This window comes from Bufo gargarizans, chromosome 6 (genome assembly GCF_014858855.1).
Source record: "Bufo gargarizans isolate SCDJY-AF-19 chromosome 6, ASM1485885v1, whole genome shotgun sequence".
In the NCBI taxonomy this organism is placed as follows: Eukaryota; Metazoa; Chordata; class Amphibia; order Anura; family Bufonidae; genus Bufo; species Bufo gargarizans.
Genome location: NC_058085.1, coordinates 196,698,381 through 196,714,283, shown reverse-complemented (window position 1 = coordinate 196,714,283; position 15,903 = coordinate 196,698,381). Strand labels below are relative to the sequence as shown.

At 45.8% G+C, this 15,903-nt stretch overlaps 1 protein-coding gene across 2 annotated transcripts in view; it reads left to right on the top strand.

Annotated features, from left to right (window-relative positions):
• LOC122942385 (L-threonine ammonia-lyase-like) overlaps nucleotides 1-15,057 on the top strand; it is a 184,283-nt gene extending 169,226 nt beyond the window's left edge. For both annotated transcript variants that reach the window (XM_044299964.1, XM_044299963.1), the window contains one exon: nucleotides 14,157-15,057. In XM_044299964.1, coding sequence (XP_044155899.1) covers nucleotides 14,157-14,255 — 99 coding nt within the window. In that variant the 3' untranslated portion in view covers nucleotides 14,256-15,057. The remainder of the gene's footprint in view (nucleotides 1-14,156) is intronic.
• Nucleotides 15,058-15,903: the final 846 nt, after the last annotated feature.

The following is a 15,903-nucleotide window of genomic DNA, read 5'->3' as shown; positions in this document are numbered from 1 at the left end:
AGAGTCTGGCTAAAGGGACACATCAGACCCTCTTCTTCACCCGTGGCTGCAGGGTTTTTCTTTGTTAAAAAGAAAGATGGGGGCCTGCGTCCTTGCCTAGATTTCCGCGAGCTAAACCGGATAACCATCCGAGACCCATACCCTCTTCCTCTCATTCCTGACCTTTTTAATCAGATTGCGGGTGCTAAGTGGTTCTCCGAACTTGATCTTAGGGGGGCCTACAATCTGATTCGTATCAAGGAAGGGGATGAGTGGAAGACAGCTTTTAACACCCCTGAGGGGCATTATGAAAATTTAGTCATGCCTTTCGGTCTGACCAATGCTCCTGCTGTCTTCCAACATTTCGTTAATGATATTTTTAGTCATCTTATCGGCAGGTTTGTGGTGATATACCTAGATGATATCTTAATTTATTCGGCTGATCTGAAAACACATGAAGTACATGTCAGACAGGTACTGCAGGTCCTACAAACGAATAAATTATATGCAAAAATTGAAAAGTGTGTCTTCGCCGTTCAGGAAATACAGTTCCTAGGATATCTATTATCTGCTTCAGGTTTCCGTATGGATCCTAGGAAGGTCCAGGCAATTTTAGATTGGGATCTTCCTGAGAACCTTAAAGCTCTACAACGGTTTTTGGGTTTTGCAAATTTCTATAGAAAGTTCATTAGAAATTATTCAGTGATCGTCAAACCCCTTACTGACATGACTAGGAAGGGGACTGATTTTTTTAAATGGTCTGACGCCGCTAAAATTGCATTTTCCTCTCTAAAAGAGCCTCCCAGCCTTTTATTGTTGAAGTAGATGCGTCAGAGGTGGGAGTGGGGGCTGTACTGTCTCAGGGTCCGTCTCCTGGCAAATGGCGTCCTTGCGCTTTCTTTTCCCAAAAATTATCTACAGCTGAGAAAAACTATGATATTGGAAATAGGGAACTATTAGCGATTAAACTAGCGTTTGAAGAATGGCGTCACTTCTTAGAGGGAGCAATCCACCCCGTCACGGTGATTACGGATCACAAAAACCTTCTGTACCTCGAATCGGCTAAGCATCTCACCCCTAGGCAAGCTAGGTGGTCGCTATTTTTTTACCAGGTTTAACTTTGTCATCACCTATCGTCCTGGGGCAAAAAATACCAAGGCAGACGCATTATCTCGTAGTTTCCCTGGAGGGGGTAATGTTAGTGATCCGGTACCCATTTTACAAAGAGGAGTGGTTGTCTCTGCTGTACACTCTGTTCTGGAGGGGAAGGTGTTAGAGGCCCAGGGGGACGCTCCGGTCTCTTGCCCCTCAGAGAAATTGTTTGTACCGTTAAACCTGCGTCTCGAATTATTAAAGGAACATCATAATTCGGCACTTGCTGGGCACCCGGGTAGTAAAGCAACCTTGGAGCTATTGTCTCGTCGTTTTTGGTGGCCAAGGTTGCGTCAGGATGTAATGAATTTTGTGTCTACTTGTTCTACTTGTGCACGCGCGAAAGTCTCTCATACACGTCCTGCAGGGTCTTTATTGCCACTTGTCATTCCCAATAGGCCATGGACACATCTGTCAATGGATTTCATCACTGACTTACCTTTGTCTGCAGGTAAAACAGTTATCTTGGTTGTAGTAGACAGGTTTAGCAAAATGGTACACTTCATTGCGTTACCCGCACTTCCTAATGCTAAGACTCTTGCTCAGGTGTTCATCAATGAAATCGTGAAGCTTCACGGGGTTCCTTCCGATGTGGTTTCGGATCGGGGAACCCAATTTATTTCTAAGTTTTGGAAAGCTTTTTGTTCCCGTTTGGGGGTACACTTATCTTTTTCCTCAGCTTTCCATCCTCAGTCGAATGGACAGACTGAGCGTACCAACCAAAACCTTGAGACATATCTAAGGTGTTTTGTGTCTGAAAATCAAGAGGTGTGGTCATCATATTTACCGTTAGCCGAGTTTGCCATAAATAATCGCCGTCAGGAATCCACGGGCAAGTCACCATTTCTTGGTGCATATGGTTTTCATCCCCAATTCTGTACTTTCAAAGAGGGGGGGGTCTTCTGGGGTTCCCTAAGAAACGGTCGCCAGGTCCGGACCTAGGAGTGAATGACTATGTGTGGTTATCTACTAGGAATATTAAGTTCAAGGTTCCCTCTTGGAAACTGGGTCCTAGGTTCATTGGTCCTTACAAAATAGTAGCCGTCATTAACCCCATGGCTTTTCGCCTGGAGCTACCTCAGACTTTTAAGATCCATAACGTCTTCCATAAGTCGTTACTCAAGAAGTATGTTCCACCTCTAGAACCATCACCACTGCCACCCCCTCCTGTTATTGTGGATGGTAATCTGGAGTTTCAAATATCCAAAATTGTTGATTCTCGTCTGGTCCGCCGCTCTCTTCAGTATCTGGTGCATTGGAGGGGTTACGGCCCCGAGGAAAGAATGTGGGTTCCAGCGTCAGCGGTAAACGCCAACAGGTTAGTTCAGGCTTTCCATGCCTCTCATCCGGAGAGACCTGGTCCTGAGTGTCCGGAGGCCCCTCGTAGAAAGGGGGGTACTGTCACGAGGGTGTCAAGAGCCACGTCTGACTCCGTTATACCCGGGGTCAGGAAGTCGCAGCGGGTGGCTGCGCGCTCTATGTCTAAAGATCACGCTGTTTCTTAATGATAGTTTTCTGTGTTTGCCTTACTATCCTTTTTGTCTCACTCAGGGATCCATAGCTTCTCCTCCTCAGCTGTTTCTTGTCTGTCACTCCCAACCTCCTTATATTCTCCTCTCACACTTCTCTAGTTGCCAGATATAGAGCTTCCTGCCTGGACTTCTATACTGACCCACTGGAGCTGTGAATCCTGGTTGTTGTTCCAGAGTGTTACCCTCCAGATCCCTGTTGGGCTTTTTGTTGTCTTCTGTTGTCGCCCACCTGGGATTATATGTTGTCTGTATTGTCTGTCCTCCCCTTGGTGTTTTCCTTTAGAGTTAGTAGTGCGGACTAGTGTTCCCACCGCCCTATTCATTATCTAGGGCTCATCTTAGGGAAAGCCAGGGTTTTAGGCACGCGATCGGCGTACGGGTGAGGAACCCGTCTAGGGACATCAGGGCAGTCAGGTGCTAGCCTCAAGGTGAGATAGGGGTCACCACCTTTCTCTCTCCCTTGGACAGAGCCTCCCCTTTTCCCTCCCTTTGTGTCACGTATGTGATAGGCACGCCGGTCGTGATACACGCCCTCCTTGAGCTGCAGCAGCGTCCCCCAACATAGGCTGATATGCGACGTTTCCACCAGTTGGAATTCCACCCTCCATATGTTGGACGGACTATATGAACAGAGAAAGGCCATAAACGATTTCTTGATGATCCAAGCGGACAGAACTCCCCTGTGTAACTTTGATGTCAGCCAGTGGCAGCACATGCGTGACACCTGCCATTTGCTCGTGCCCTTTGAGGATGCCACGCTATTTGTCAGTCGCCAGGACTATGGAATGAACGTCATTCCACTACTTCATTTCCTGGAACAGATGCTGGTTAATCTGGCTGGTCAGGGGACTGGAGAAGTGGCGCCTACATCTCACGGCCACATGAGCCCTGTGGGTGCTGAACTGGAGGAGGAGAACATTGGAGCACAAGGAATGTGTAGAGAAATGGGTGGTTTTTCTACACAGGTGACAGGAGAGGAGGAGCAGAAGCAGCCGTAGGAGCAAGAGGGAGATGAAGAAGATGAGGCAGATGACCCAGGCACACCGTGGCAGTATGTAATGGAGATGGAGGCAGGGTGTCCCTCCAAGTCATTTTAGTAAATGGCCAGCTGCATGCTCACTTGCTTGGGTAGTGACAGCCAAATTGTCACCATTCAGCAGAGGGATGACTACTGGCTTTCCACCTTGTTGGACCCTCGCTACCGGTCCAAAATGGGGGCCATTTTTACACCCGCTGAGAGGGAGGACAAAATGAACTACTATAGAGACATCCTATGTAGTCAGTTGGCCACTGCCTATCTGCGCCATCATCCAGATTCTCGCAGATCTGACCAGGGTGCACTCTCGTTCCACATGCGATGGATGCTGTGGTGGGGTGGGGGGGTTAGGAGCAGTACCAGCTCCATCAGCAGCAGCTTGAGTCTAGAGTCGATGATGAGCAGCTTTCTTAACCTGCCTAGTGAAGAAACTACTCACCAACAGCAGCTAGGCCTGGAGCAGAACCTGAACCAGCAGGTGGTGGCATATTTGGACAGTACCCTGCCACCCCACATTAAATATCCGCTGGACTACTGGGCAGCCAAACTGGATTTGTGGCCGAAACTGGCCGAGTTTTCCCTAGAAACGCTGTCCTGCCCGGCTAGTGGTGTGGCATCAGAGCGGGTGCTTAGTGCGGCGGGGCCATAGTTACCCCAAGGGGAACTCACCTGTCCACCCAAAATGTAGAGAGAGACTGACCTTTGTCAAGATGAATTAGGAGTGGATCAGCCAGGATTTCCACCCACCGATACCTGATGCATCAGATTAGATCATCCATGCTGCCTCACCCAAACCTTGACAAGAGACCGGTTTCTTCTGGCTACCTGCCTCAGCTACTATTCCGATGCTGCCACCTGCCTGATGCCAAGTGCTCCTTCCTATAGCCACCATAGTCAGCGGGTACTGTTATTGCCACCCACCTCCCCACTATGTCACCGGGTTCCTCTGTGGTCTCCTGATGATGCTGCCAACTCACCACTCACGTCTACTCATGCTGCTGCTGCCACCTCCACACTATGTTATCATGCCACTCTGTGGCCTCCTCATGCTGCTGCTGCCGCCACCTCCACACTACGTCATTGTGCCACTCTGTGGCCTCCTCATGCTGCTGCTGCTGCCACCTCCACTCTATGTCACCTTGCCACTCTGTGGCCTACTCATGCTGCTGCTGCCACCACCATACTATGTCACCTTGCCAGTCTGTGCCCTCCTCATGCTGCTGCTGCCACCTCCACATTATGTCATTGTGCCACTCTGTGGTCTCCTCATGCTGCTGACACCTCCAAACTCTGCCATTGTGCCACTCCGCGGCCTCCTCATGCTGCTGCTGCGAACTCCACACTATGTCACCTTGCTAGTCTGTGGCCTCTTTATGCTGCTGCCACCTCCACACTATGTCACCTTGACACTCTGTGGCCTCCTCATGCTGCTGCTAAATCAACACTATGTCACTGGGCCACTCTGTGGCCTTTTCATGCTGCTGCTGATGCCACCTTCACATTATGTCACCTTGCCAGTGTGTGGCCTCCTCATGCTGCTGCTGCCACCTTCACACTATGTCACCTTGCCACTCTGTGGTCTCCTCATGCTGCTGCTCTATGCCACCTCCACACTATGTCACCTTGCCAGTCTGTGGCCTCCTCATGCTGCTGCCACCTCCACACTATATCACCTTACCACTCTGTGGTCTCCTCATGCTGCTGCTATCTCAACACTATGTGACTGAGCCACTCTGTGGCCTCCTCATGCTGTTGCTGATGCCACCTTTACACTATGTCACCTTGCCAGTCTGTGGCCTCCTAATGCTGCTGCCACTTTCACCTTGCCAGTCTGTGGCCTCCTCGTGCTGCTGCTAACTCAACACTATGTCACTGGGAGACTCTGTGGCTTCCTCATGCTGCTGCCACCTCAACACTATGTAAATGAGCAATTCTTTGGTCTCCTCATGCTGCTGCTAACTCAACACTATCACTGGGCCACTCTGTGGCTTCCTCATGCTGCTGTCACCTCAACACTATGTAAATGGGCCATTCTTTGGTCTCCTCCTGATGCTGCTGCTGCTAACTCAACACTATGTCACTGGGCCACTCTGTGGTCTCCTTATGCTGCTGCTACCTCAACACTATGTCATTGGGCCACTCTGTGGACTTCTCAAGCTGTTCTCCCACCCTCCCCTCTCCATGACTGGGCCATTTTGGCCTGTTGACATCATCATTTATTTGACTCTTCTGATCTGTCAGAAGGAAGGAAAAATGAGAAGCACAACGGATCCTGTCTGTGTAGCAGCTGGAAGGCCTGTATGGTTCCTTCAGAATTGACTTCTGATTTGGTAGCCAAAAGCAGTAGTGGGTAGAAAACACAGAAGACATGCAAATATTCCATTCACGTGTCATCTATGTTTTGGATCCACTCCTGTTTTTTTTTTGCTTTAGCAATACTGATGGATTACTGACCAAATGTTGACCGAGTGAAGGCAGATGCTAAACAGACAGGATCCATTTTTTGGGGGGGGTTAGTGGTCTGATGGATCAGAGGAAGGGCAAAATAATCAGTGACGTCAACACAAACTTACTGCTGGCACCCTCTCCACTCTGTCAAGGGGCTCTACTTGTATAAGCGTTTAATAGAAAAGATTCTGAAGACATCTATGTGGAATCAGCTGACGACGGTGTAAAAGGAGTGCGCTCTTTCACACGACAGTAGGATCTTTGGCATCTGAACGGTTCAACATCGACCTGTAAGGCTGAGTTCACACTTGAGTTATTTGGTCAGTTTTGGCTCCGTAACTGCCCAAATAAGGGAAGTGTGCAGTGACTCACAGTATTGTTTCACTACCGCAGTAGACTCCATATGCGTGTTAGTGCAGGGCACAGTGTTCTACACCACTATACAGGCTCTCTGCAGCCAGGAAATAGCTGTTTTTAACGCGATTCATCGCAAATAAATTCGGATTGAATCAGATCTTTTCAGAAAATTCGTTGAACCGTCCGAATCGAATTTTTGAGAAATTCGCTCATCTCTAGTCATCAGTATCTGATTGGTGGGGGTCCAACACCCGGTACCCCTATTGATTAGCTGTTTTGAGAAGGCACTGGCACTGCTATGAGCACTGAGGCCTTCTCTGTGCTTACCAAGGACCATCCGTGCCTTCTCAAAAACCCCACTGATTAGATAGTGATGACCTATCCTGAGGATAGGTTATCAGTACAGAAATCCTGTTAAACGCCTTTAAGTAGAGAGTATAGGGATTATTTTCCTCTATTTGTTTTTCACCCTGTTTACTTATATTTCATTGCATAACACATGACACACACAGTCTGTCAGACCATTTATCATTCAAAATCTTCAAATTTTGCAGCCACATGATGGATTGTAGGGAAACAAGTAAAGTGATGCAGCAGACTATTGTATGTTAGCAGCCTTTCCTGATCATTACTTTCTGACATTTTACATGGTTTATGAGCCTCCCATCAAATAAAACTTTTCTAGTGTAAAAGGGCCCCTAAGAGGAAGATCAAGAACATATATGACATGTAAGAATTACAGCTTTATGTAAGGCTGGTTTACTTTTAAGTTTATGGAAACTTAAATTCTCCAAAAATAAAATGTTTGCTTATGAAAATCTGCTGTCAAAGGCAGTTATCCTAATTCATGAGATACGGGATAAGTATGTTATTGTGACGATCTGACTGCTGGAACCCCCACCGTTTCTGAGAAAATGGGTCCTGGGCCCCCTGTGAACAGAGAGGTAGGTTGCACATGTGAGATTCATTCTCGATGGGACTGATGAAGATAGCCGAGTACAGAACTTAGCTATTTTTTGCATTTGTATAGAGAATGAATGGAGGCTCAGTGCCAGATTACTGCTACACGTCCTACTGCATGCCTTACTGCTAGGCGCGTTCCATTTATATGGAGGTACAGTACCCCAATTCTCAGGATTGGGGGAGCCAAAAAGGTCAGACCCCCACTGATCAGATACATATTCCCTCTCCTGTGTATAGGACATAAGTCCAGAGCTTGGCACAATTCAGTATGGCAGCAATCTGTGTGTAGTGTATGGTGGCATTATTTACTTTAGAACTAACACACTTAGGCCTATTTGCACACGACTGTATGTATTTAGCGGTCCGCAAAAAATACGGATGACATCCGTGTGCATTCCGTATTTTATGGAACAGCTGGCCCTTCATAGAACAGTACTATCCTTGTCCGTAATGCGGACAATAGCAGGACATGTTATATTTTTTGGCGGAACAGAAATACGGAAACGAAATGCACACAGAGTACCTTCCGTTTTTTTTTTTTTGCGGACCCATTGAAATGAATGATTCCATATATGGTCTGCAAAAAAAAATGGAAACGGAATAAAAATACGCTCGTGTGCAAGAGGCCTTAAGGTACAGGCACACATGGCGAATATGCTGTGGAGTCCTGCAGAGCAATTGCATGCAGAAAATCTGAAGCATTTACACTACCAACAAAAGAAGATGAGATTTCAACCACACGCAGAATTTCCACATCAAAATCTGCACATGACTTGTTGTTCGGTGTGGATTTTATATCCTCAGTATGTCAATTCACTTCTTCAGCTGATTTCACCATTTGCAATGTAGAGGATGGGATCTGTATCAAAATTTGCACCATTTGATGTGGATGTTGCTGCTGTATCTGCAGACATGCTACAGGTCTGTGCGGTGTGGGGTTTTGCTCTGGTAGATAGGGTAAGCGAGTGCAGTACAGAGGCAAAATACAAGTTCTTAACTCAAAACGTCAGTGTTTAGGCTACTTTCACACCTGCATTCAGGTGTCCGCTCGTGAGCTCCGTTTGAAGGGGCTCACAAGCGGCCCTGAACGCAGCCGTCTGGCCTTAATGCATTCTCAGTGGAGGCGGATCCACTGAGAATGCATCCGTCTGCCAGCGCTCAGTGAGCGGACACCTGAACGTTGCAAGCAGCGTTCGGGTGTCCGCCTGGCCGTGCGGAGGCGAGCGGATCCGTCCAGACTTAAAATGGAAGTCAATGGGGACGGATCCGCTTGAAGATGACACCATATGGCTCAATCTTCAAGCGGATCCGTCCCCCATTTACTTTCAATGTAAAGTCTGAACGGATCCGCTCAGGCTACTTTCACACTTAGAACATTTTTCTAAGTTATAATGCAGACGGATCCGTTCTGAACGGAGCCTCCGTCTGCATTAATATGAGCGGATCCGTTCAGAACGGATCCGATCGAACGCAGGTGTGAAAGTAGCCTTATTCACACTTGAGGCAATTGCAATGGAAAGTTCATATAACACAAGTCACTTTGCTGGCAGTTCTGCCTCCAGTAGTACACAGCAGACTTTAGGGGGCCTGTTTCCCCAGCGTGCGGCTCTCAGCCCTCCAGCACAACACATGTATTTAAGGACAGCCAGGTGCTGCCAAAATCGGGACCGGCACTTAAACTCCAGTCCGGTATTTGACCTCACCTGGCTGGAAATCAGCCCAGCCGCACATGCTGGGAGGAAAATACCTGCCTTGCCAGACAACCCCTCACTGTCACAGCGGCTATACCCTTGCTGTATCTGTCATGTACAGTATGTATGTGACATCCATTTGTACATGTGTGCATGCTGCATAAGCATACTCATAAGGCTTCCATTATTACAGTCCGTCTTATTTACTGCTGTTATATAACAATTTTTCCGAAAAGGATGAAAAGTTCCATTCTGCAATACTCCGGGACATTTTTGATGAAGGAAAGCATATACAGAGCAACATCTGCTTTTTATGTTTATTTCTAGAGAAGAAAAAATACCATGTTTATCAGCAAATTAAAGATTTGCCTATCTTTAAAGGGAATCTGTCAGCTAATGTAACTATATGTAACCCAAGCCAAGGCTACATAGTTTTGCCTAAAGGTGGATTTACACTTGCAGATGAGCAGCAGATTTTCGGGAAGAAAGCGTTCCTTCCCGACAGGCGGCTGCTCATTCAGAATGAGGACGAGCAGTCGCTATTGTGATCGCTCATCCTCATACATCTACATTGTTTCTCGTAGCAGATCGCTGTTTAAACAACACGATCTGCTGCCCAGAAACGATAATGTATGTGCCTGCACTGACAACCATTTCGCCCAATTAACGAGTGCTTTGCCCGTTCATCAAGTGATTGGCGGCACATTCACACAGGCAGATTGTCTTCCAGTCTAAATTCACCTTAACACAATGAAAACCATACCATTGTTTGTATTATGTGTACTTCCAAAGTGCAGAAAAATAACTTTGATTCATATGCTAATGCAGTCTCCAAGTGCCCAGTGGGCATGTGTAACTGTATAGGAGCACAGGCACGTCTTCTGCTGGAGCCCAAGCCCTCCTCTTTACTTGTTCCCTGTACCTTCCCTTGCTCCATCCAGCCCGCCCCCTCCACTGCAATGTCACGATCCTCTAACTGTATGTATTAAGTATAGCGAGGCTGATGCCCACCGCAGGACATTCAATGTGCAAGTGCAGACAGTGGATTTCGCTGAGGAACAATGGTAACCAGCCGTCCGGAGTTGAAGGAGGATTGTAATGTCACAGTGGAGGGGGCAGGCTGAATGGAGCAAGGGAAAGTACGTGCAGGGACAGTTTTAGATAAAGTGTGGCCCTCAGCAAAATTTTAAGTGGGGTCCCAAAAGAAATATTGCACAAACAACACATTCACACAGCCTGCCTGTACCGATTGCGGATTACACATGGTTTTTCATGCAGAGAAACTGCAGTGTAATACAGTACCAGCAAGGTGTATAAGATTATCTTTAGGATAGGTCATCAATATCAGATCGGCTCACGTCCTGCTCCCGGGACACCTGCTGATCAACGTAGAACTGGATTTCCAAAAGAGCTGTCAAAAATGAAAGGTGAGATCTAATTGGCTGCTATGGGCAACTAAGCCAGTTCTAGTTTACAACAGTTTGATAAATTACCCCAAATGTCCCTATAGTGTCCACAGCAGCTATAATGTCCCCTAGAGTGCCCCAGTAAAAATAACACCCTATATTGTGCACCAGGTAATAATCCCTGTATAGTGACCCCAAAAATAATAGAATTTCCCCTACAGTGCCTCCCCAATAGCAATGCCCCCAAGGCTGCCCCATATAGTATTCCCCCCATAGTAATCCCCCCCCCCCACACACTGCTCCCCCATAGTAAATTTCCCCTCCACACAATAATTTCTACCACACTGCCCCCACACAGTAGTTTACCCCATACAGTAGTTTACCCCACACAGCCCCACACAGTAGTTTCCCCTACATTGCCCCCACACAGTAGTTTCCCCCACACTGCTCCCCCATATCAATTCCCCCCCCCCACATAGTAATTTCTACCACACTGTCCCCACACAGTAGTTTACCCCATACAGTAGTTTCCCACACACAGTAATTTCCCCCACACTGCCCCACACAGTAGTTTCCCCCACATTGCCCCCACACAGTAATTTCCCCCACACTGCTCCCCCATAGTAATTCCCCCCACACAGTGGTTTCCCCAAAACTGCACACAAAGTAGTTTCCCCCACACAGTAATTTCCCCCACACTGCAGTTCCTCCCCCCCACACTGCCTCATACAGTAGTTTCCCCGACACCCCCAAACAGTAGTTTCCCCCACAATGCCCCACACAGTAGTTTCCTCCAAACAGTAGTTTCCCCCACACTGCCCCACACAGTAATTTCCCCCACACTCCCCCAGACAGTAGTTTTCCCCACACTGCCCCCACATAGTAGTTTCCCCCACACTGCACCCATACAGTAGTTTCCCCCACACTGCACCCACACAGTAGTTTCCCCCACACTGCACCCACACAGTAGTTTCCCCCACACTGCCCCACACAGTAGTTTCCCCCATATTGCCCCACATAGTAATTTGCCCCCACATAGTAATCCCTACCATAATAATTTCCCCCCACATAGTAATCCCTCCCATAATAATTTGCCTCCATACTGCAATTTCCCCCCAATGTACTGTCTCTTCACATGTCCTCCTGTGTCCCCCCCCATGTCCCCCAAAGTTGGCACATAAAAAATAAATAAAAGCTAAATACTCACCTATGTCCAGGTGCGTGATGGCAGGCATGCACACTTCACTGTGCTGCGTCCTGACACAGGCGCGCGCAATGATGTCATCATGCACGCGTACGCTGGTATTTCACTGCCGCATAGGCCTGAAGCCTATGGCAGTGATCGGCAGCGTGGCAGGGAACTATGCGCTCCCGTACCCCGACACAGTATGTTGGTGTTGGTAATTGCCCAGTTTGTCCCCTCTAACACAAGCCCTGGGTACAGGGAACAAGTAAAGAGAAGGGCTTGGGCTCAAGCAGAAGGGTGTCTGGGCTGCTATAACAGTTATGCATGCTCCACTGGGCACTTTGAGACAACATTAGTATATGAATGAAAGCTATTTTTCTGCACATAATACAATGGCATGTTTTTCATTGTGTTAGGTAGGAACTATGTAGCCTTGGCTTGGGTTACAAATAGTTAGATTAGCTGACACATACCTTTAAACAAGTTTCTGGTTCAAGTTTTTTAAATTAGATTTTGTAAGAGGTCTGGCAAAATGTATATATGGAATTTTTTTTATCAAGATGCCATTTTTACATAATTTTACTTTCTGTGAACACGCTAGCAATTTTGTATATCTTTGGAGATAAGAACAAATATATTTGCATATTGTATATACTGTACACATCCCTGGACATAGCCATGAAAATTATGAAACAATTCCTTAGTGTACATTTTTCACTGCATTTAGAGAACTGGAAAACATGAATTAATAAGTTTTTCTTATAAAGTTCCTGTTTTACTTGTTTTAGCTCTAACTAGCTAGATTTATAAAAGTTTACAACTCTATATATAAGTTAATTTATTCACTTCTCAGCATTATCAGGCTTCAAGCCACAGCTGTACCCATATTTCTGTAAACAATCCAACATCGTGCCCCATGTGGGAAGGGCGCCAGGAACAAGATCAAGAGTAATAGTTCGAACAGTGGCAAAAGCCCTGCACTGGCGCTCCCCTAGTACCATGTGCACAGTGAGGGGGAGCACCTAAATTCCCCCAAGGCACACCCTAAAAAGAGAGGTCTTCTGCCCAATGTATGATGAGGTGACATTGGTGTGGAGGATTGGGATGAGGTGCAAGGCAAGTATCTTAGGTTGCAGGAAGCCACAACACCAAGATTAGGTTAGATTGGTCAAACAAGTAACAGGAAATTTATTGCAAACTTTTGGCAAAGTAGGCACAGGTCTTGTTAACAGCCACAATAAGCTTCCCGTTGGACAAAATAATGAACTCTGTGTGCCCCATCTAGACACAGTCTTTAGATACCACTATGCTTCACTCTGATTAAGCCTCATTGTGAAGTTTTCCTCAACTGCAATATTCTCCCAAAGTGTGGTTCTATAATATCCCCTGCAGGGTATAGTCCTTTAACAGGCTTGTAATCTGTCTTTCTCTCAGATGACTAGGTGTGTAGGCCTAAGGTCCCTAATCAAAATGTGGGGAAGTCAAAAGTCCAAAGCCAATATATTTGCATTATCTTTACAGGCAGTGGTCCCTGCACCAACCAGAATGGCTAATTAACCTTCAATAACGTTGCTTCCAACACTCTGTGTGGTTCAGCTTTAGGCATTTCTCTTATAGGCCCCACTTGTAACTCTGCAACTCCCCATAGGACACTGGTTCCTGCTGGTGCTGCTCACTGTTCAACTACCAACCTTCAACTCTCGACCCCCGTAGGAAGGAGGACCAGCTCAGGGGTTGGGCCTGCCCCTGCCCAGAGACTACCAAGCAGTGGATTTTAACGCTGATGTGAACATAGCTTTTGCATAACACATCAAAAATAAAAAAAAAACAATACAATTTTAAACCCTAACACATCAAACTACATAACATCTATCAAACTCTGTTATAAGCAACAGAAGGCAGCTTTAATCTTGCCATCCAAATCGCTGCAATACCAGACCCGGATAACTTTCATTTCTGCATATTTCTTACTCCCATCAAAAGAAAGGGCTATTCTCATTCACAATACGGACAAGAATAGTATGTGTTCTATGTGTTGTTTGCATGGCCTCATAGAAATTATTGGGCCAGTGCGCTACTTGCAAAAAAAAATGTGGATAGCACATGGATGAAAAATATGGTTCTGTGCATAAGGCCTTACATGAAGGCAACACAACTGTTATGGTATAAAGATGGAGACAGATAACACAGGCACCGTTGACCTTAGGTGATGGACACATCTCCCCTCCTCCCTGTTCAGTGGCCTCCTTATAGGTCACAGAGCATGCTCAACATTCTTCCACAAAAATAGGTTTTTTTTCTAACAGATTTTTTATGTCCATGTGGCTGTTTTAAATCAAATCTCTCCAACTACTAAGCACAGATAAAAATGTAGGTTTAATCAGCTTTTGTTTCTCATTTATACAGGTAACATGCTTGGTGGAGACTAGAGATAAGACACACTCTCTACAGTTAAGGACATCCCTTGCAGAGAGGTATTCCACCCTGAAGTGGATAGAGCACTAAGAAAGATCAACATGGAAAACATTTCCATTTCTGATGTATAAATGCCAAGATAATTTTGTTAAAAGTGTTAAAATCTGCATACAAATGGTAAATACTTGGTTAAGCTGTAAGACTTAGATTGTGACCCATGCTGCTGAAGGCACACACTGCGTCTTGCCAAGATGAGAATTATTTAGGTAATACATTAAGCATTAACTTGTTGTTCCATTTTGGTATTTTTGGAAAAATGTTTTCCAATATCAATTCCTTACTAGTAGTATGAAAAATATATTAGCAGATTGTATTCACAGCCTCTGTGTAGCTTGGAGGCCATCTAAGAATTTATCCTGCAATCCATGTACTAGATAGAAACATAGAATGTGTCGGCAGATAAGAACCATTTGGCCCATCTAGTATGCCCAATCCCTAAACACTACAATGGTTGTTAAGCTACTTTCACATTGGCATTTAGAAATCCAGCAGGGTGTTCTGGCAGAATTTCTGCCAAATTTCAAAACGCTTATGAGATTAGTCACAATACGTTTGGCCATATCGGTTTACCAGGCAGTTAAGATGTGTTGTCACTATTGTAAACAGTTTGCTATTACAATTTAAACTTATTTTGGTTTTCTGTGATACAACAAATGACTGGATGCACTCACACATACTAAATGTACATAATATGGCCAAAGGAATGTGGGCAACTGACGATAATATCTAAGCTTGTTTGACATCCAATTCCAAACTCACAGGAGTTAATATGGAGTTGGGGCAAATTCTGCGGCTATAACTTCCTCCATTCTTTTGGGAAGGATTGCCAAAAGATTTTGGGATGTGTCTGTGGGATTTTGGGGGGGAAAAAAAACACATTAATGAGGCCTGGTACTGATGTTGAATTGGAATGTCTGACTCGAAATCAGTGTTCCAATTCATACCAAAGGTGCTTGATAAAATTGAGATTAGGGTTCTGTGCAGCCACTTGGGTTTCTCCACACCGTACTTATGCAACAAGGTATTTATGGACACAGACACGATGGAACAGGAAGAAGGCCTTCACTAAATTGTTGCCATAAAATGATTTGCATAAAATATTTTAAAATTACTTGGCGTGTAGCATTAACATTACTCTTAACTGGAAATTAGGGGTTTAGCTAAACCCTGACAAAAAGTTCTACAATAACCTCTATCACATTTTACAGTAGGCACTATGCCTTTTGGTGGATTCAGATTTATCAAACAGACTGGTGATAGTGAAATGTGATTCATCACTCCAGAATTAATGCCTGGAGTGGGCCAACTGTGGCAGTTATCAGGTATGAACCATTTATTCCAGATTATTGCCTGATCATGAGTGGAGGTGAGAGCTGCATTTCTATTCAGCAATCACCTCCTCTGTATGGAGATGAGTGATGGCTAAAATGTATTTAGTTATTTTATGCACTTATATAGCGCTACTATATTCCGCAGCGCTTTACAGACATTAGCATCCAACTGTCCCCCAGTGGGGCTCACAATCTAAGGTCCCTATCAGTATGTCTTTGTGTGGGAGGAAACACACAAACACGGGTAGAACATAAAAACTCCATACAGAGGTTGTACTTGGTCAGATTTGAACCAAGGATCACAGTGCTGCAATGCACCAGTGCTAACCACAAACACCTTGCTGCCC